This window comes from Dreissena polymorpha, chromosome 2 (assembly GCF_020536995.1).
Source record: "Dreissena polymorpha isolate Duluth1 chromosome 2, UMN_Dpol_1.0, whole genome shotgun sequence".
Lineage (NCBI taxonomy): Eukaryota > Metazoa > Mollusca > Bivalvia > Myida > Dreissenidae > Dreissena > Dreissena polymorpha.
This window is the reverse complement of record NC_068356.1, coordinates 11,887,393-11,910,633: the sequence shown is the minus strand read 5'-3', so window position 1 is coordinate 11,910,633 and position 23,241 is coordinate 11,887,393. Positions and strand designations below refer to the sequence as shown.

The 23,241-nt window shown below is 36.9% G+C and overlaps 1 protein-coding gene across 2 annotated transcripts; it reads right to left on the bottom strand.

The window, feature by feature from the left end:
- Positions 1-2,801: 2,801 nt before the first annotated feature.
- On the bottom strand, positions 2,802-23,240 carry LOC127865846 (cleavage and polyadenylation specificity factor subunit 4-like). 2 transcript variants are annotated; one of them, XR_008042786.1, is made up of 8 exons: positions 23,048-23,240; positions 10,512-10,718; positions 9,755-9,850; positions 7,007-7,100; positions 6,516-6,678; positions 5,075-5,203; positions 4,096-4,221; positions 2,802-3,035 (listed from the first exon to the last, which is right to left on the bottom strand). XR_008042786.1 is itself a non-coding variant. In XM_052405883.1 (7 exons), the coding sequence occupies exons 1-7, from the start codon at positions 23,148-23,150 to the stop codon at positions 4,147-4,149; spliced, it is 867 nt and encodes a 288-aa protein (XP_052261843.1). In that variant the 5' UTR covers positions 23,151-23,240; the 3' UTR covers positions 4,058-4,146. The 2 variants fall into 2 exon arrangements, 1 of the variants encoding a protein (XP_052261843.1); XM_052405883.1 differs by lacking the exon at positions 2,802-3,035 and having other exon boundaries at positions 4,058-4,221.
- Position 23,241: the final 1 nt, after the last annotated feature.

Below are 23,241 nucleotides of genomic sequence, written 5' to 3'. Positions count from 1 at the left end.
TGGGAAAAACAGGCTTAATGCATGTTCATGAAAGTCTGCAGAGGCTTATCTGTTACAGGCTTAATGCATGTTCATGAAAGTCTGCAGAGGCTTATCTGTTACAGGCTTAATGCATGTTCATAAAAGTCTGCAGAGGCTTATCTGTTACAGGCTTAATGCATGTTCATGAAAGTCTGCAGAGGCTTATCTGTTACAGGCTTAATGCATGTTCATAAAAGTCTGCAGAGGCTTATCTGTTACAGGCTTAATGCATGTTCATAAAAGTCTGCAGAGGCTTATCTGTTACAGGCTTAATGCATGTTCATGAAAGTCTGCAGAGGCTTATCTGTTACAGGCTTAATGCATGTTCATGAAAGTCTGCAGAGGCTTATCTGTTACAGGCTTAATGCATGTTCATGAAAGTCTGCAGAGGCGTATCTGTTACAGGCTTAATGCATGTTCATGAAAGTCTGTAGAGGCTTATCAGTTACGCCACTTTCTGGCCATACTAGAATTTAGGTCACAAGAGACTTCCTCTAAATGAAAATTCCATAAAATCTGAAAATATTGTCTTGGATAAGCCTAGGAAAAACTTTATTTACATGCATTAAGCCTGGTTATCCCAGTGGGCAGTTAAAATATATTTTTTGTTAAACTTTGTACATTGGTTGTGACCCTCATTCACCCACCGGTGCCATTATTTTGTAGAATTGTATTATTGCTCATTTTACTACATTTTTTATTATTGCTGTTGTAAAAAAGTGACAAATATAAAAAATGTAGATGTATTTCTAGAGAATATGAACATTTAACTAGTGCATGATTGTATAAATTATTATGGTGATTAGAGATGTTTGCTTTTGCCACATTCACAATTTGGTATTCATGTTCACAATTGGGTATTCATGTTCCCAGTAATATAACAGTTACTTGTTGTAATGCCCCCATAGTGGGAGGCATGAAGCATTCCACTTGTCCCGTGTACGTCCGTATGTATGCAAGTCCTAAAGCTTGTGTTTTCATCTCTTTTACTAAAAGATGACAGTGCTCCAGCTAGGCCTAAATCGAAGGGCGCGGCGCCCTGCCCTTCCAAACCTCCGCCCTGCCCCCCCCCCCCGAACCTCCGCCCTGCCCCCCCCCCAAAAAAAAAAAAAAAAAAAAAAAATTTTTTTTTTTTTACATGATTATTCATAAATCTCTTATTACATTGTAATTACTTTAATCCTCATTGTAGACATTATATTTGAATGGTTTAATAATAATGGGAATAATACAATTATTTATAACATATAAATTAACATGCAATAGGAAGCATTCCAGTAACACCCGCGCGCTCGTTCGTGCCCTTTTCACAAAATACTGCGCGTCGAAAGTGCCCTTTTGAATAATTAGCCCCCCTGCCCTTTTCAAATCCTAGCTGGAGCACTGGATGAATTTCACTCAAATGCACATTGTTGAATGAATAACTGGTAATGACACCTGATTTTAAAGAATTGAATTTTCCTGACCACGAGTTTTGGCAGAATTATGGCCATTTATCTGTGTTTCCACAAAGGAATGTATATTCCTCAAATTTTGGATTTTCAACACCTTTAACTACTCGATGCATCTTGCTTAAACTTTCAAAGTTGAATTACCTTAATTTGTAGATGATCTCATAGAATTAAGGTTTGATTGCTAAGAGTTTTTGCAGAATTATGGCCATTGTGTCTGTTTTTCCAGTATGGAATGTTTAGTCTCAACATTTTGTGATTTCAAATTGTCTTTAAGTGCTTGGCAGACTTAGCTCAAACTTTCACATCTGAATAACGTTAATGTGTAGATGATTGTTAAAATAGGAATTGGGGCTGCAAACCAGTTTTTGTGAAATTAGGGCTCTTTGTCCACTGTAGATTATATACTGGATTGGTCTGTATCCAAACATGTAGTATTGCATCGTCGGATACCCACGACTAATTCATTCCGTTACTCTCAAGCATTAGCCGTGGGACAATATAAGCAATACACGCCGTTTTGACCTTAACTGTAACCTTTCAGTAGACCAATGAAATCACAGTTTACAAAAAGAATACTCTTCGCTTTGGATGTGTCACTGCTTTGCCTGGATAATGGCGGCCGCCGTAGAAAATAAATGTGTGTTTTGTTGTAGCATTATAAAAGGGAAAAATTATACTCTGACAGTCGTCTAAATTCTCAATTAGAAAGTATTTGCATGCTCGACGACCCTATTTTGACAACAAATCCGAAGTCTCTATAGAACGACTTGTATCATTGGTAAAAATCCTCATGAAATCGTGAGGGATCCAATGGAATTACTGGATTTGACACACCCTAAAACGGTGGAAAGAGTCCGAAATGTCCCACGGTCGATAAATGGAGAGGAGCGGAATAGTTCAAAAGTGAGTATCCGACGATGGTAGTATTGGGGCATCAGTATCTGACACATTTGTAGTTTAACTTACTTCAATTTAACACATCAGTTGAGTATTATTGTCCATCTGCATGCATATATACGATGTATTGGTGCTGGCATATTTTTATGCTTAGTTTTCTGTTCTTTATCTTAGGCTCATATTTTTTTGTAATGAATGTATCTATGTATCTGATTAAATTGTTTCAGTTAAAGGTGTTTATTTCATTCACTTATATTCCTATATTTGTTTCTGAGACAAAGATAAAATTCTGTTGGCCAAAGTTACAAGCTGTATTATAAAAAATGCTTAACTATTGTATGCACAGTTTGATCAAATATGGCATGTTCTTTCTCATGGGGTGATTTGTAATTCTGAATTAAAGCCTTCATCAAGTAATAGAAAACTTCACCAATTGCAAACTTTCTATTTCCTTGATGAGTAATATATGTTAATATCCATGCCTTGTTTTTATGCCTCCGATTTGGGTTACATTTTGTGTTGGTGATGGTCTGTCAGTAGACCACTTCATTTCCGATCAATAACTCTTCACCCATCGACTGATTGGCTTGATACTTCTTATGTTCATTGGCCTTGGACAGTAGATGACCTCTTTCAAAATTGGAGTCACTAGGTCTAAGGTCACTGTAACAATAAGTGTGAAAATTGTTTCCAACCAATAACTTGTAAAAGAATTGACCGATTAGCTGGATACTTCTTATGTGCATTTGCCTTTGACAGTAGATGACCCCTATTGAAATTGGAGTCACTAGGTCAAAGGTCACTATCACAATAAGTGTGAAAATTGAGTCTCTGATTAACTCTTCAACAAACTGTCCTATTGGCTTGATACTTCACATGTGCATTTGAAATAAGGGTCACTAGTTCAAAGCCCTGTTTGGAAGGGGCATATGTCTCAGACCGTGGAACTTTTGTTTATTCGCTTGTTTTTTATTTAAAGAAAGACATGATGTATAGATACAAAGTTTTATATTCCATCAAGTTGACATAGTAAATATTGCAATGCAGCCGTTCCAGACAAAATAGTACAGCATCTACAAACATCGCCAGATTAAATACAAAATTTCATCTTGTACTCAAATAAATTAGCAATTGATTCAATGACATGTTTGCAATTATGGCGAGTCTTTAATCAATTAACAGCTTACAGACCTACCATTAAGATAACATACTATCTGAACATTGGAAACTGTGTATGGATAAATTGTGGTACTGCAATCATTAAATAAATAATTCACATTCTATCCTGTAAGATGGATTCTTTGCAAAAATTATGTAATAGCCAATTCATTTTAAAAGGTATTGATTTTGATGGCAGGCAGTTTCATAACCGTTGGGGGGATATTGCTTGCTAATGTACAACTGTTTGGGATTGGCCTCAATAAGGTCATGCAGGATCGGATGGGCATCAATGATTTACAACCATCTTGTGTTCTGTTGTAATATTGTAATGTGGGGGAAGGGAATGGAGCACAACCAAAAAACTCTTGTCCAGTAAGGTTATAACAAACAAAGCTAACTGGTGCAGGAAATTAAACCCAGGTCACCCATTTGAGTCAAGTTTACCTACCTCTATGTTTATTGGACTGACATAAATAGCTTTCCAGTTTAGATAGTACTTAAGCAAATCAAAACGAAACCTAAACTTCATAAAAAAACATTCACTTTATTACATTTACTATACATGCAAATGAAGTTGATGATGCCTGCCATGGAGAGTATGACATCTGTGAGTTTATGTGGTGCTGGCTGAAAGGAAGGCCAGATCTCCCTTTGGACAACGGTTGGCATAGTGTCCTTTAGCCCCACACTGAAAAACATGCAAGCATACATGAACATGTATATAATGGAGCATGCTTACATATGATAGCTACCAAATACATATATTTGAACAAAAGGGCCAAAAGCAATAGGTTGCTCATCTGAGACTCGAAGAAACTTTACTGTTTAGGGATGTTTCAAGAACAATTAAAGAACTCGGCCCAGATATCATTAGAACTAATACTGGTATTCTGAACAAGTTTGATGATGATAGGGCAAAAAATTTGACCTCTAGAGGGTTTGCAAGCTTTTTAGGCAATTTTACCAACTGACCTATTTTTTGATACCACATGACCCAGTTATGAACATAACTTATATCTCACCTGCTACAAAAATGACCTTATCCGATTGGCTTAGAGCGGTCACATGCCCATGGAGTATTTTCCATAAACCCCGAGTAATTTCCATACTACCCGAGTAATCAAGTAGTCGGTTGAGATATAAACCTCTTCGCTCTTGTATGGTATGAAATTACTGAGGTTGTATATATATGACATAGTATCAAGTTTTTGATCCCATGTGATCCAGTTTTGAACTAGCGAGATAGCGTTGGGACCAAGTTTCATGAATAATGGGCAATAAAAGTGGCATCTAAAGTGTTTTCAAGGTAAATATTGAAAACATACAAAAGTTTATCACAAAAGCTCACAGTAAACACTTTGTTCTTAAGTGAGCTAAAATGAAATTCATGAGAACAGGTGAGATTGGATCCAGTTGTTCAATACATGCAGAAGTTTGGCAAAATATTTATAAATCCATTGAATTAACTAACCATGACCAGAAATCCATCCTTATCAATATAAATGAAGTCTGCGAAGTTCATTGTAATAATGTGATCTCACCTTGAAGCAGATCACGTGGTCCAGACGGCTTTGATCGTCTATATTGGGCATGCCACGCCCAATGGGTCTGAACACATGGCCGCCCCTTCCAAACTGGTACCCACTGCCTGGCATTCCTGCACCAATCGGCTGCAATGTGGGACATTGACAGAACAATATCACATGGATTGGTACAAAATATTACATAGATTGGTACACAACATCACATGGATTGGTTCACAATATCACATACATTGATACAAAATATCACATGGATTGGTAAACAGTATCACATGAATTGGTACACAATATCACATGCATTCGTACAAAATATTACATAGATTGGTTCACAATATCACATGGATTGGTAAACAATATCTTATGGATTGGTACACAATTCCACATGAATTGGTACAAAATATAACATAGATTGATTCACAACACCACATTGATTGGTTTACAATTTCACAAGGGTTGGTAAAAAATATCACAAGGATTGGTACACAATATACCGTAATTACTTAAGTTTTTGGCCACTCTAAGTTGTCGGACACCCCCTTTTTTGGCCAAAATAATTATTTTTCATGACTCTTAATTTTCAGACATGTGCGTTTTTGTCTATCATTAATGACTCTAAATTTCGGACAGAATAATTTACAGTGCTATTTTACAAGATTTCGGCAGTGTATTCGCTTATCGTGTGACACTTTGATCATGGGGCTTTACAAATGGATTAAGGTCATAAAACCTGGGAGACGCATGCCTGAGAGATATGTACCATAATATTTGCGTAATTGGGTAAATAACCATGTATAACGGTAATAAAAACAATGGCTTCACCTAACAGGTTTTTAAATGATATCTTCCTATTAAGGAAGCGGTTAATGTTTAATGTTTTAACTTTTTTGTTCTATATCATTTCAGGCAAGAGTAAGCTTAGCTTTAAAGTTGTTTTTATTTTAAAGTAGAAACACTATTGTGCATTGATTTATTGTTTTTATTTCAATATAGTTATAATTTTTGTCTCTAAATTTTCTGACACTTTAAATTTTTGAATATTTTCTGTATCTAAATTTTCTGAGTTTTAAGTGTCCGAAAACTTAGAGTTATTACGGAAACACAAATTGATACAAAATATTACATGGATTGGTACAGAATACCACTAAGATTGGTACACAATATTACATGAATCGTGACACAATATCACCACTTCTCTTATAAAAACAAACTATTTAAGAGCAAGACTAAAGATTTTGAGTGCATAATAAACTAATATAATCTGAAGTTAAATTGACATAGAGTAGTATGTAGACTGTCAAGCTAACATAGGTGGTACAAAACCTTTGTCTGGATTTGAGCAGTTGTTTACTACATAATACCAGATATACTGATAAATAACTGGTTAATAAGTAGATGACTTAATGTAAGTACCCCCACCATCTCAAGTTTGTATGTCACTTACATATAGTTTGTTGTCTGGCTGATTTGGGGACGTGTTCACTGCCCCTGGCTTGTGTCTAGGGCAGCCGATTGACTTGTGTCCGTACTCCCCACACGTGTGACACGTGATCTGCAGCTTCTTGGTCTGCGGGTTCATGTCCGGCACTGGCAGGTCATATGTGGGGCTGAAAAAGCAGGTCTGCATGCATGGCATATGGGCAAGTAATCCCTTATTTTTCTTATTATTTATATTTCATAATAACAAACTATTACAAGGATGCCTAAATAAAACTGAGAAATTGAGCAAACCTTTGTTAAAACTGAAAATGCACAGCTTACTGAGCTTGCTGAAAATATCTCATACAATAAGAATAAAACCAGCAGGAATAAAACATTCAAAAACATTAAGTGGAAAATTAGGTCAAATTACAACTACAGGTGACATGTTTGAGTTCTAACATGTCATTGACATTTCTGACAAAATCTTTATGAGGGATTAAACCTGGTACTTACTGCATAAATTTACATTTGGGTCCATCCAAACAAAATCCGCATAGATAGTTTTGGCATATCAACCTTCTCACATGGCGATTCTTGCAATTTGGTCCTGAAATTAAGTTCACCATATAATTCTGACAGGCAGATTTAACAAGAATATCAGTGAAACTGATGGATGCTCCCCGAAGATGCGCTTTGTCAATCTATGTGTTAATAACCACCTAAAAAAAATCTATTATTAGCCTCGGTGACCTCAAACCTCATCAAAAGGTAGAGGTCTATGCAAGGTACCTACATGCCAAATATGAATGAGATCGCTTAAGTATTGAAGGTGCTATGAGAAACTGTAACAAAAGTGTGACAGAAAATCTATTATTAGCCTCTGTGACCAGTGACCTCAAACGTATCAAAAGGTAGAGGTCCATGCAAGGTACCTACATGCCAAATATGAAAGAGATCGGTAAAGTATTGAAGGCGCTATGAGAAACTGTAAAAAAAGTGTGACAGAAAATCTATTATTAGCCTTGGTGACCTTGACCTCAGTGACCTCAACATCATCAAAAGGTAGAGGTCCATGCAAGGTACCTTCATGCCAAATATGAAAGAGATCGGTAAAGTATTGAAGGCACTATGAGAAACTGTAACAAAAGTGTGATGGAAAATCTATTATTATTATTAGCCTTGGTGACCTTGACCTTGAACCTAGTGACCTCAAACCTCATCCAAAGGTAGAGGTCCATGCAAGGTACCTACAAGCCAAATATGTAACAGATCGGTAAAATAGTAAAGGCGCTAGGAGAAACTGTAACAAAAGTGTGAAGCATAAAAATCAATATAACACAAAGAAATATTTCAGTTATTGCATGTTGACCTTGTTGACATCGTCATCATATGACTTCCACAATTTCCCAAAAAGTTTGTTAAGTTAAGTTAATGAAACAAAAGAAATTTTTACTCTGTTTTGTTTGATTGTCATTTGCAAGCATGTACACATTTTATTGCCGAATTCAGGACAGATTTTATTTGCAAATTCAAGATTGCAAAAGCTAATGATCAAAAGGCCTAAACAATGACCAGATAAGAAATGACACACAAATAATAATGTTGATAATAATTACAAAAGGTTTCTTTTCAATATTTCACTATATTAGAAACTCAAAAACATAAATTATTCTTTAATGTTAAGAAATTTTGTTTTTTATATTGTTTTACAAGTTGTTAGTATAAAACTGCCATCTACTAATATCACAGTATACTGTTCAATTCATTTTTACCCATGTTATGTTTACATTTGCAACCAAATAAGCCTAAACTAACATCCACACACAACAATTTTTCTAAAGCCCTGTCTAAGAACTCTCAACATGTCTACTGAAGCCTCTATCATACAAGACACAGTCCTTCACTCTGACTTACCATGTCTACAGAAGCCGCTATCAAACCAGACACAGTCTTTCACTCTGATGTACCATGTCTACAGAAGCCTCTATCACACCAGGAACAGTCCTTCACTCTGACTTACCTTGACTACAAAAGCCTCTATCACACCAGGCACAGTCCTTCACTTTCCATCATACCAGGTGCAGTCCTTCACTCTGACTTACCATGTCTACAGAAGCCTCTATCATACCAGACACAGTCCTTCACTCTGACTTACCATGTCAACAGAAGCCTCTATAATACCAGGCACAGTCCTTCACTCTGACTTACCATGCCAGCAGAAACTTCCATCATACCAGGCACAGTCCTTCACTCTGACTTACCATGTCAACAGAAGCCTCTATCATACCAGGCACAGTCCTTCACTCTGACTTACCATGTCAACAGAAGCCTCCATCATACCAGGCACAGTCTTTCCCTCTGACTTACCATGTCAACAGAAGCCTCTATCATACCAGGCAAAGTCCTTCACTCTGACTAACTATGTCAACAGAAGCCTCCATCATACCAGGCACAGTCTTTCACTCTGACTTACCATGTCAACAGAAGCCTCCATTATACCAGGCAAAGTCTTTCCCTCTGACTTATCATGTATACAGAAGCCTCCATCATACCAGGCACAGTCCTTCACTCTGACTTACCATGTCTACAGAAGCCTCCATCATACCAGGCACAGTCCTTCACTCTGACTCACCAGGCACAGTCCTTTACTTTCTGTTCTAGATCAATGTGCAGGAATGGACACTCCTTGTTGTTACATTGTCCTGAGAGAGAATAGATGTTTTACAAGCACCCTATATACACCCTATACCATGTCAACAGAACCCTCCATCATACCAGGCATAGTCTTTCACTCTGACTTACCATGTCAACAGAAGCCTCCATCATACCAGGCACAGTCTTTCACTCTGACTTATCATGTCTACAGAAGCCTCTATCATACCAGGCACAGTCTTTCACTCTTGACTTACCATGTCTACAGAAGCCTCTATCATACCAGGTGCAGTCCTTCACTCTGACTTACCATGTCTAGACTACAGAAGCCTCTATCATACCAGGCACAGTCCTTCACTTTCCATCATACCAGGTGCAGTCCTTCACTCTGACTTACCATGTCTACAGAAGCCTCTATCATACCAGACACAGTCCTTCACTCTGACTAACCATGTCAACAGAAGCTTCCATCATACCAGGCACACACCTTCACTCTGACTTACCATGTCTACAGAAGCCTCCATCATACCAGGCACAGTCCTTCACTCTGACTAACCATGTCTACAGAAGCCTCTATCACACCAGACACAGTCCTTCACTCCGACTTACCATGTCTACAGAAGCCTCTATCATACCAGGCACAGTCCTTCACTTTCTGCTCTGGATCAATGTGCAGGAATGGACACTCCTTGTTGTTACATTGTCCTGAGAGAGAATAGATATTTTACAAGCACCCTATATACAAGTTCATATAAAACATGACTTGCCATTTCTTTTCTAAAACTTCAAAAGTGCCACTAATATGGGGAAAAAATCATTTCTGAAATCTGTAATTTCATATTCTTGCTATGTGATGTCTTCTTGTAAATGTCAGATTATAAATTCCTCAAAACCACACATATGAAATTTGAATATCAGTTTTTGCACACCTTTAATAACATTAAGAAACTGCATAAATACATTCCTTTGCAAAACTATCATCAATGTTTGATTAATTGTCTTTTTTAATAAAAAAAACCATGACTGTTTGCCATGTCACTTTTTTAAAATCTAGTATTCAATTAGAATTTACTTTAATATTCTTTCCATTGTCCTGATGCAATACTTTCATCAGTTTATCTAAATAATTTGACTTGTCATTCATATCTTTGTAAACATTATGACTCTGTGTATTAAATTATAACACACAATTTTAAATGGCATATAATTATTGTAATGTTAAATCATTTCATTACTAACTTATAACCATAAGTAACAATATTATGCTTTAAGTAAAAATAGAAGCTTTCCTACTTTTTTGTGAATGATGTTGCATGAAAACATACTAAAGACATGAAATTTTCATACCTTATAAAGAGACACCTACCATATTTACTGAAAAAGAAACACTCAGGCATTTTGGTCATATCGAATTCATGAAGAAATTCACAGTCATCTCCCTTCTTACACAGTCCTCTCAGCCAGTGTTTGCACACAACAGTTTTTTCCCCCTTGATGTGCCGGAATGGACAGGCTGTGGCTTTGCTACAGCCCGTTGTGGTCATGTAGAATGTACATATAGCTGACCCTGACTCTGAAGTATGAACAGACACAATTTTGAAACAACTGAAGTATGACAGAATCAAGCTTATTTTGCTTATACACAATTATTTGCTAATTCAGCAATCCAAACTCTGCCATAACTTTGAAAAGATATTGTGCTTAATTTCCTTTGAGTCTAATATCGATGGTCCCAATTTAAAATGACGAACCTACATTTTTGGCATTTCGCGATTTTGATACTGTGCAAAGCGTGAAATCAATGCACATATACCCCCAAAACAACAAAATAGTTAACCAATCGCAACAGCTCCATAAAGTCACGTGATGTAATGACGAACCGCAATTGCTTGAAGTCAAAATAACGAAGCTGAAAAAATTGTTACGTCGGCATTTTGCGCGCTTATTAATATATTAAAGTATCAATATAGCCATGTATGTTAAGGCAAATTGACGAAACGTAAACGTTCGCTTATCAAAAAATTAAATGATGTACATTTTATAGCATTGATAAACGCAAAAAGATATCAAAATAATATAAAATGTTGAGGTATTAACTTAGTAACTTGTGGCCGCAACTAATAGCTTGTTCCTACAACTTATTAAGTTGAGGTTTCAACATAGTAAGTTGTTCCTTCAACTTAATAACTTCTGGCCGCAAGTTACTATGTTATAACCACAACTTAATGTGTTGTGGGAACAACTTATTAAGCTTCGACCACAACATAGTTTAAGCAATCAGATAGGCCGTTTCATCTTTACCGTTTTATCACGTTTAGTACCTGTATACGCGTAATATTGTGCGCCGATTTGAGCACTATCCCTGTAAGCTATGGATCCCGGGATTGAGTCCCTGTCTGAGCACTTGCCTTGTTTGCGACTGGGTTCAGGGTTCCATCCCCGGTCTGAGCACTAGCAACGTACGCGTCGGGTCCCGGTTTCGAGTCCCATGTTTTTTGGATTTGAACCCGGGACCCTTCTTGTAAAGGGCGATTCCTCTGACCGGAGCTCGATCCCGGGAACCATCGTTTACGAGGCGAGTGCAAGATGCCTAAGTTTTCGACGGTCTGAAAATCTAATTTGGAGTTATCGACGGCCCCGGGTTTCGAATCATAGTACGAGCACTAGCCCTGAAAGCTTTGGGTCTCTAGATCAATCCTCGGTTTGAGGATTTACCCTATAAGCGACGGCTCGAATTCCGATGTGAGAATTTGCACCAACAGTGACCGGTCCCGGGTTCGAGCCCCAGTCTGAGTACTAGCCCTGAAAGCTATGGATCCCGGGTTCAAGCCTGTGTCTTACCACTTACCCAGTAAGGGAAGGATCCCGGTTGCGACCCTCAGTCTGAGCGTTCGCACCGAAAGCTAAAGGTTCACACAGGGACTTGAACCAAACAGCCGTCGCTAACATACCATACTGAGCACTCGCCTTCTAAGCGACCGGCTGCCGAAATGAGCACAAGCTTCGTAAGCAACATTTCCCGCGTTCGAGTCCCGAAATGAGAGCTAGCCTCGCAAGCTATGGGTGTTCTGGTTCTAGCGCCGGTCTGAGCACTAGCCCTGTAAGCTATAAATCCCGCATTTTTCGGGTCCGGCGCTAAGACTAGGACTTTGATCAGGGTCCGTTCGCTTAAATGGCAAGTACTTAAACCGGGATTTGAGCCCGGGGCCCATAGCATACAGGGTGAGTGCTCAAGCAGGGCATCCAAACCAGGATCCGTTACGTAGGGAGCGAATGCTCAGACTGGGATCCAAGTCGCTTACAGGGAAAGTCCTTAGACTGGGGCTAAAACCCAAAGACCCATCGTTTAAAAAGGGGGGTATCAGACCTGGATTCCCAACCGGAATCCGTCGCTTATGTGCCTAGTTTTCACACCAGGGTTCAAACCCTGAACCAAGTCGCTAACTTGGCGATCTCTCAGATAGGGGCTCAAATCTGAAATCCATGGCTTACATGGCAAGTGCTCAGATAGGGCTCGAACGTGGGATCCATAGCTAACAGGGATAGTGCTCGAACCCGAGCATCTAGTAAAATAAGGGGTACTAATTGTGATAAAACGGTAAAGATGAAAAGCCCGATCTTATTGGTTAAACTTAAATAAGTGGCCTCAACATAGTTAGTTGGTCCCACAAGTTATTTAGTTGAGGCAACAACTAATAAGTTGTGGGAACAAGTTATGAAGTTGTCGCCACAAGTTTCTGAGCTGACGCCTCAACTTAATAAATAAGTTGTTCCCACAAGTTATTTTGTTGAAGGAATAACTTAATAAGTTAAATGAACAAATTACTAGGTTGAAGTTTTGGGAGCAAGTTATGAAGTTGTGGCCACAAGTTACTAAGCTGAGGTCTCAACTTAAACAGTTGTGGGGACAACGTACTTAGTTGTTTCCACAAGTTATTTTAAAAATTGTTCCCACAAGTTACTAAGTTGAGGCCACACTATAAATAAAGAATTGCGGTTGTCACCTCTGTTCCACCGTGTAAAACAGAAAAACACGCATTGCTTTGCTATATCTAACGGAAAAAATGGACAAATTTATTCTATTGAAACAAAATCTCTTACAATAAGCTGTCCAATTTGCCGAAACATCACATAAATGCAAGTCTAAATGACGAAGATACATTTTACAGCAGATTTATTAACTTAACGTCAAATTAGTTCCATACGAACATGGTTCATCATGCGACACTTTTAAAAATGTTTAAAATAATCTTTATTTGACTTTGTGCAAGAAATGTTTAACAAAAATACGTCTCCTGAAAACTTGTGTTTTTGTAGGTTCGACATTTTAAATTGGGACCATCGATATGATGTTTCTTACTGTTTAGAGAACAGTGTGTATACTAAAGTTGTAAATATCTTTTAGAAAACTAACCATAAAATAAGAAACAAACAAGGAACAAAATTGTCACAAAACCAGGTTTTCAGTCGAAAAAAATGTCTGATAAAGGGAGACAATTCAAAATGTGTATTGTTAACCCCCCTTGTGTAAAATTGACCTTGATTTCAATTAGAAAACAAGGGCTGTTTGTAAAACATGCATGCCCCCCATATGGGCTTTCAGTAGTAGGGAAATCCATTGTGTGAATACGTTTTTTGTCACTGTGACCTTGACCTTTGACCTAGTGACCTGAAAATTGATACGGGTCATATGCCAGTCATGATCAATGTACCTATGAAGTTTCATGATCCTAGGCGTAAGCATTCTTGAGTTATCATCCAGAAACCATTTTACTGTTTCGAGTCACTGTGACCTTGACCTTTGACCTAGTGACCTGAAAATCGATAGGGGTCATCTGCCAGTCATGATCAAAGTTCCTATGCAGTTTCATGATCCTAGACGTAAGCATTCTTGAGTTATCATCCGGAAACCATTTTACTGTTTGGAGTCACTGTGACCTTGACCTTTGACCTAGTGACCTGAAAATCAATAGGGGTCATCTGCCAGTCATGATCAATGTACCTATGAAGTTTCATGATCCTAAGCGTAATCATTCTTGAGTTATCATCCGGAAACCATTTTACTATTTCAAGTCACTGTGACCTTGACCTTTGACCTAGTGACCTGAAAATCAATAGGGGTCATCTGCCAGTCAGTATCAATGTACCTATGAAGTTTCATGATCCTAGGCCTAAGCGTTCTTGAGTTATCATCGGGAAACCATTTTACTATTTCAAGTCACTGTGACCTTGACCTTTGACCTGAAAATCAATAGGGGTAATCTGCCAGTCATGATCAATGTACCTATGAAGTTTCATAATCCTAGGCCTAAGCGTTCTTCAGGTATCATCCTTTCATAGTTACATAGTTGTTTCAAAATCAATCTATTTTTAGTTGTGGCGACCTTGACCTTGGAGATATTGACGTAATTCTTTCGTGCGGCACACCGTCCAATAATGGTTAACAAATGTGCCAAATGATTTTAAAATGTCACAATGAATGACATAGTAATGGCCCAGACAAGCTCATTTATGGCCATTTTTGACCTTCAAACTCAAATTGTGACCTTGACCTTAGAGATATTGACGTGATTCTTTCATGCGACATACCATCTAATGATGGTGAACAAATGTGCCAAATGATTTTAAAATCTGACAATGAACGACAAAGTTATGGCCCAGACAAGCTCATTTACGGCCATTTTTGACCTTCAAACTCAAATTGTGACCTTGACCTTGAAGATATCGACGTAATGCTTTCACGTGACACACTGTCATATGATGGTGAACAAATGTGCAAAAAGGATTTTAAAATCTGACAATGAACGACAGGCCTGGACAAGCTTGTTCCGCCCGCCCGCCAGCCGACATTAGCCAATCTAATAACCAGTTTTTTTCTTCGAAAAACCTGGTTAATTAGAGGTAAAGTTTTTTGAAAAATGTACTTATACATGTATCTATATCTCTCTATCTCTCTTAGTCTCCATCCATCTATCTCTAAATCAATCAATAAATCTATATATTGCAGTTATAGCTGTATGAGAGTTTTTCATGAGCCATATCACAAAGTTTCTGCATAATTAGTTGACACAAATAAAAATGACGTAAAACACAGGTTTAGGAAAGAGTGACATTCTAAAAAAGTTTGATGTTGTATAGGAGTACAATGAAAGACCTTCAATTAAGAAACATACTTTTCAAATCTAAACAAGCGGACAATAAGCCCTACATGTAGGTCACTAACCTGAGACTTCAGAAAACTGAACTGTTCATGACATCTTTTCTCATTTTTCCCAAAACAATATTTGAACTTGGCTTAGGTATCATTAGAACAAACATTGTGAGCAAGTTTCATGAAGATTGGACAGAACTAGCCACTTCTAGAATGCTCAGAATCATGCCAGGGGTTTTTCAGCACTGTCTGCGCCTCCGGAAAACGGAGGCATTCCCAAAGCAAACGGACCCGATCCCAAACCGAAATAAAAAAAAAATCCCAATTCCCCACACCCCCCAAAAAAATTTTTTTTTTAGAAAGAAGTGACAAAACATTGTGATGCTTTCAAAAACAAAAAGCAGAGAAAAATTATGCTGTAACTTGTGTTACTAACTAGTGTTTGTTTTGGTAAAAAATATCTGCTACATTGTATAAGTTTTTGAATGTACAGTTCTTATCTCAGAGTGTAAATGTAACTGAAAAACAAAACTGCAGTACTTGAATAACCGTTAAACATGCCCAATATTGCATGTGTTTATATAAAGAAGACAAAAGTACAAATAAAAACAAATTTATTTGTTAAACCACTGACTTATTTAAGCATGATAAATTCAATATGTTTTCCCAAAATGAGACGTTTCATAGAAGCAAAAATTCCCAAAATGGACAATTTTGTCAATAAAAAATTCCCAATTTGGTCAGACTCCTTTTCCCAAAATAGGCAGAAAAAAAAACCTGCATGTGATCACATACATTTTCAATAACCTCCTCAGAGATATTATTAAAACAAGCTATTCCCAGAGTGGAGCTAATATTAAACCCATGGGAATTATTTGAACAAACTATGTAGTGACTCCAGTGGCATGATTTGAACAAACCTAGAACAGAACTAACATATAATGTCACAAACCAAAAAACCTATCTGCTGTCCGGTCTCAGAGAAGATTTTTTAAGTTTTCACAATATACATAATATTATGAGGGAAAAAATTAGCCTAAAGGCAGACTATTTTCAATCCTAGTGGCAGTTGCATGCTTTGAACAAACCTGGAAGTAGACCACCAAGTCCACCATACAACATGCCAAATATTACGCCTCTGCATGTGTATGTCTTGCCGTTTTTAAAAAGATTACTTTAGAGCCATTATGCGATTTAGGCATACATAAACAATATGATCCCTGGGGCTTTGCCATTTTTGACCACATGACTTGAACAAACGTATTAGAGGACCCATAGACAATTTTACATGCTATATATTATAATCCTAACTCTTTGTGCTTTCAGATTTGTTTTCCCTTCGTTTACATCAATTTTGAGCTTTGGTGACCTACATATGCAATGGACCTGAACAACATAAACAACTTTGTAAGAGCGTCAGCAAAGCATTATTTCTGTACAGTTTCATTGAAATTTTCTCCCAGTCCATGTATATTCGACAAAGAAAGCAAAAAAGTTAATGAACTGAAGAACCTCAGAACAACACAGAATGATGATTCAATCCATAAAGATTCTTATGTATACTATGTGCTTAGGAGAGCTTACCATAAATTCAACGACTTTTATTTATATTTTACAGCCTGTACCTTTCGGAATTTTTTAAAGTATGAATACATGAAAGTCTAATACAGAGGGAGAAATCATGTGACAAACAAGACGGCGACGTCCATGACAAGACAGGTATTTTCACGGTTTTATACCCTATATTACTTGTATTAGGACATCCTTAAAAAATTGTTTGTTTGGCATAACCCGACCCAGGTAAATTTGGGTGGGTAGGTAGGTTTTTAGTTTTTTTGAGGTTTTTTTCTTCTGAAATTGAACTCCGACATATACCAAACTGATAGGTAATTATCAAATAAAGCTCCAAGTCTTCTGCCTCGTGAAAGGAAATTGTTAAATATTTTTCTGCACCGTCCGTATTTGTAAGTCTATTATAAGTGTATAAAGAACATCGAAAATATAATATAATCGACAAAAAATACTTTATCTGAAAACGAGAGTCCGAAAAATTGTACGCATTTTGCACATGAAAATATGCATATCGTTTGACTACAGAAAATGAAAACAAGTAACCTAGCAAATACGTAATTAATATGCTATTTGGTTGACATATTACTTTACAATAGCATAGTTTGTGAGTAAAAAACAACAAAGTAATTATAACATTTTAATTTCAATCAAGAACAGAAAGGTGTAACATCTTCGACATGAAACTAATTATTAAATCATCATCCTTTAATTCAGATTGTTAGCCGGTAGAAAGTTGTAAAGTGATCAGCTTAAAAATATTTTATTGAGTGTTACGCTTATTTTCATTTGCTTATTTTTTATACTACTTTGGCCATCGGCCATTATTTTGCAGGCAGAAGACAATTTTAACTGTGTATTCCATTATCTGCGCATGAATTACACAATATTACCCCATAGCGAACTCAATGTTGATTGGCCAGCTACCATATGCGCTTCAAAACGTTCATGGAAACAAAGAGAAAAAAATAGTTAAAAAAAAAAAATCCGGATTAAAATGGCGGATGTTTTCAATGAAATTTAATGAGATTTTAGCATATTCGCAGCTTATATTTTTCTTGAGCCAAATTCGCTACATTTTCGCAAATGGCGAACGACAGCGCGAGCCCTGTAATAGTGAGCATTTATTCCAATAATAACAAGTTCGCAATGCTCGTGCTGTCGTTCGCCATTTGAGCCATCTGCGCCATTTGCAAAAATATTGAGAATTTGGCTCAAGAAAAATCTAAATTGCGAAAATTCTAAAATCTAGTAAAATTTTGTTGAAAACATCAGCCATTTTAATCTGGACTGGTTTTCTATATTTGTCTCTTTGTTTCAATGAAAGTTTTCGCAATTCGAACAATTAACAAGGGACAAAATTGTCACAAAACAAGGTTTTCATTGTGAACAAAAATCTGATAAAGGGAGAAAACTCAAACTGAACTTTTGAAATGAACAAACAAAATTAACCCCCTTTGTAAGTTTGTTTTTAAAAAAAATCTATTTTTAGTCGTGGCGACTTTGACATTGGAAATATTGACGTGATTCTTTCGTGCGACACACCGTCCCATGATGGTGAACAAATGTGCCAAATGATTTTAAAATCTCACAATGAATGACATAGTTATGGCCAGGACAAGCTCATTTATGGCCATTTTTGACCTTTGAACTCAAAGTGTGACTTTGACCTTGGAGATATCGACGTAATTATTTCACGCGACACACCGTCCAATGATGGTGAACAAATGTGCCAAATGATTTTAAAATCTGACAATGAACGACATAGTTATGGCCCGGACAAGCTTGTTCCGCCCGCCCGCCAGCCAGCCCGCCCGCATTCGCCAATCTAATAACCAGTTTTTTCCTTCGGAAAACCTGGTTAACAAAACCCGGTCTGTACCCATTTAGACATCGCTTGACCTGACCTTATTTTTATTGAAGTGCACACGGTAGCTGGCCAATCAACATTGAACTCGCTTTCACATGACATGATGTTGTCAAATGAAACGTGAGAAAGGGTGGAGCAATCGGATAATATTGGGTCATTTATGCGCAGATGTTGTATAATTTGAATACACATTTAATATCACAGTCTGCCTTCGAAACAGCGGCCGGTTGCTAGAGATAAACAGTAAAACAAAAACGTGACATTACCAGTCAATAAATATTTCTAAGCTGACCACTTTTCATCTTTCCTCCGAATATTTACCGATCTGAATAAAAGAGTATAATTAAATAATTAGTTATATGGCGATAATATTACACATCTCTGCCGATTGCTGAATTAAATTGAACAGTGATAATTAATCAATTTGTTTTTAACTCCGGAACTATCCTGAACGACAGAAGCGTATTTTAATTAAAAGGAATACGAGAAAAACAGGAGCGGTTTAATTGTATTTAAAGTCTAATTAATCGCATATGCATATGTCAAATAAATAGGCGACTCAAATATCGGTACGCGTTTTGTTCATTGCTATTCTAGATATCCTTGAAAGAGAATTCAATTAAATGACGCAAATAACCGGAAAGGATAAAAAGCGGAACGGCAAAATTTAGCGGAAAGAATTTTTGGCGAGCCAAAAAAAATTTTTTTGTTTAAAGTGACAAAAAAAATTTCAGTCCGGCCGATTTTAGTGGGTCGTTCGGGTTATGCCAAACAAAAGCATTTTTAAGGATGGCCTTAATTGTTAAAATGCTGCTCACTTTCCAGCCATATCGGCAAGAAAGTGATAAGGGTTTATTTCATATTAATATTAACTCTTTATCTGGACTGAAATCACTGTAATTTTTTTAGCGCGAACTGTAATTTTGTGGCCCACTCCACAATTTTGTAACAATTTAAGTCGAGATATAGAGCAATATACATACAATATAAACGCTTATCCCATTTTTGCAGATATTGCTGGATATTGTGCATTATTTTAACAATCAATAAAAGTAATAGTGTATAAAACAGTGAAATACCTGTCTCTGTGTGGATGTCACAATCTTGTTTGCAATAAGATTACCCCCTTTGTAATTGTTTTATCTAAAATTTTAAACGTAAAAAGATGCAAAACTCAACCCAGGGCTCGAAATTAACACTCGCAAAATGCGAGTAAAAAATACCGATTTCGAGTAAAGTTTCAAGCCACTAGTACCGTAGGTTTCCACGTATAGCGCGCAGTGTTTTACCTCCAAAATTCAAATTAAACAGCTGGTGCGCGCTATACATTGAAACAACGCTATCCTGGCTGCTAAATTGGTAAAAAATATGTTGTGTAATTGTAAATAATCAAAATGGCCGCCATGTTTTTTTCCAGAAAACTACCACCCTATAATGGTACAGACTGAGGGGCCATTGTCGAAACAACAAGAAGTCGCTACTGGTAGATATGAATGCGGAAGAAGAAGTTTTGGTCAAAAATAAATTTGTTTGAATAGACTTGCGGACATTTCTTTGTTTGTGTTTTTACACTTCTTTATTGATGAATTTCAATGGGGATTGTTGTCGACATTCCGGAGAGCAGGCAAGGCTAGGCGTGAACTAGGTCTTTTTTGCGGGTAAAGGTAGGTGTGAAAGGGGGTCATTTTGCACTTCATAATTGGCAGACGTTATTGAGTAATATGTGCCACGAGTTGTTAAGACGCTAATTGACATTTGAGACCCTAATTGACACTTGAGAACGTGAAGATATGCAATTGCATTTTGTGTGTATAAATATTGAACGTTCAACAGTGGTGTACCTAAACAACTGTATCCCTGTTTCCCATGCGACATTCAAATTTACCGGTTATGCCCATGCTTTCCCCTAGGAAAAATCACATGATGTACACTAATTCTTATTTTCTCACGTTTTTCACAAAATGCACGTGGACTGTTAATCTTTTGCTAGAAAATTACAAAATTGTCAGAAAAGTATAATGCAATGCAACCCATGCTCCTAATCATAATGACGCTTCCTATTTTGAATGCTTAATTAAGCTTTCCAATGCCCAGGATAATTGGATTGTGCAATAGTAAAATGGCGGCCATTTTCGGTCCGAGAAATGAGTGGGTATAATGCTGCTCAACATCATGATCGCTAAATCTTAGGTCAATTTATAGAACGCCTAAGTACCTTTATGTTAAGCGCGCAACTTGTATGTAGACTGGTATATACAGATACGCGGATGGTATTGCTACAAAGGAAGTGAAACAGTCGACTATTCACACATGTTCATTGAAGCGAAAAATAACTCGTCACTTTATTCCCACAGACGGAAATAGCACAAAATATACATAATACCAAAGATAAAGCAAAGTTAACCGTTTAGTTAGAAAAAACGGTTTTTAAATCCTTCTACGAAAACAGTGAATTAGTGGGAAAAATAACTTAAAATAAGACTAAAACTTGTTGTAGATGAAGATGGTCAATCAACCTGATGTGAGCCCTAATGGTCCAAGGAACTGATATCTTTGTATGGTTGCAGAAATAAAATGTGTATACATGTTAAGTACTTTTATTTTGTTTAAATAGTACTAAACTAATGTCCAAGGTTTTTTTATGTTTCCATCAAAATTTGCGAGAATGTTTTTGATTTTGCGAGTTGGTATTAAAGTTGCTCGCAATTTTTTGCAAGTAGAAAAAAAAGTTAAATTCGAGCCCTGCAACCATCCCATATTTGTGGTTGGTGTAGTTCAAAACAAAGTAAAGGTCTTGACAGCAAATAAAAAGAAAAATCCATAAGGACTGTTATTTTAAGTCAACTTATTAAAATCCTGGAATGATGGTTCTGTAAGTACATCTGACTCATTCTGAGAGTTTGATGGATAACACAAACAATTTGGTGCATGTTTAATTGATAATTTTTGTCTTACGAACATACTGATGTGAAATTACAATGGGGACACACTGACTATTGATGGTATTACAATGAATAGGACAATATGTCCCAGAGCAAAGAATATTTGGTGTTAAATTGTTCTTGGCAACACATTGGTCAATATTTTATCTATGATATTGAGATGTGGGCATGTTTGCAAATGGTGTGCAGGGGTTTTTTTTACTAAGAAAGTGACGCAGATAATCGGCGTCTTCCCCTACCAGAATTTTTCCCCTAAAACTACCATTTCCCCTCCAAAAATATAATTTTTCACCAAAATATAATATTTCACCCTAAAAGAAATGTTTTTTTTTACTTTTGGGAAGTCGACACTTATCGGATTTGTACCATGTACAACGATCTCGCTCTCTCTCTCTCTCCCGACGAACACTCAAATCTGGGAATCCCAGTGATTCTATATATAGCTCTTTAATTACGTCAACCGGGCAACTAATCGTATTAATCATGTGACTATTTTACTGGATTCCGGTCCTCCGCGAGAAGGGTGTTTCGTCAATTAATTACCGGAAACCAGTCGAGTTTTCATCCGGGTTATGTGAAAGCCAAGATGGGTATAAACGTTAAAACAGAAAAAAGTCTCACAATTGGCGTTCATACACGAACAAAATAAAACGTTCGGACTCGGAAAATATTAATTGCGTTGACGCATTTTTTAAGAATGAATCTTCAAAAACCGTTGAAACCCAGCAGGATTCGGAGGTACATGTAATCAACATCGATTAATACTGTCGGATTATTGTGAAAGTGAAAGTAGACAATTGCTGAATCGGCAGCTGCGGCACCTTTCCCTTCCAATACTGTAGCAGATCTAGATCGTCAACCCATTCATCATGAAATTGAAATCACAATATTGAAATCGTTCCCCAGCCCCAGTTGAAAACATTTCCCATTATTAAATCTACCCCTGCAACTTTATTTAGGACTTTGACTTTAATATCATACTTGTTCATGTGTTTAAGAACAAAAAGGTCAGAGACATGCCTCTTTTTCTAAAAAAACCCCCTGAAGTCTGTAGCGAAGTTATAGACATTGAAATGAACAGTTTTTATTTTTCCCCCAAATATGTCTCTTTCGTGCTCGATTTTCCCCTTTTACCCAGCGTCCAGCGTCTTCCCCTTTTTCTAAAAAAAACCCCTGGGTGTGCCAAACACTGGAAAAATAAATAATTTTGAACAAAATATATATAATTCATTAGCTTAAAATACAAACTATGGCATATTATTCATGCCCTTGATAAACTTACACGAGGTAACCCTTGATTTGAAATTTGTATTACTCTTAAATTTTGCCCGAACTAATATTTTATCCGAAACCTATGCTTCTGCACTCACTATCCATTCCTGGAAATGGTAATGGTTGTGATCCAAGTTGATTATTCAATGCGATTTCTATATCAAACGTTATGCTTGAAACTGGTGCCACAACGTCCTGCATTTTGATGATTAATGTAAAAAATGGTTGTTAAGTTGTTGTTACTAAAAGAATGTGGACTCTTTCGAATCACATTTATTGACGAATAAAAGTA

What these genes read in the sequence shown, in the direction of transcription:
- LOC127865846 (XM_052405883.1), bottom strand. Translation starts at nt 23,150, where the DNA reads ATGCAGGACGTTGTGGCACCAGTTTCAAGCATAACGTTTGATATAGAA. An exon ending in CCCAAATGTAAATTTATGCA is followed by an intron (nt 6,679 to 7,006) that starts GTAAGTACCAGG and finishes CTGCTTTTTCAG; the next exon opens with CCCCACATATGACCTGCCAG. An exon ending in AGCCAGACAACAAACTATAT is followed by an intron (nt 5,204 to 6,515) that starts GTAAGTGACATA and finishes CCCACATTGCAG; the next exon opens with CCGATTGGTGCAGGAATGCC.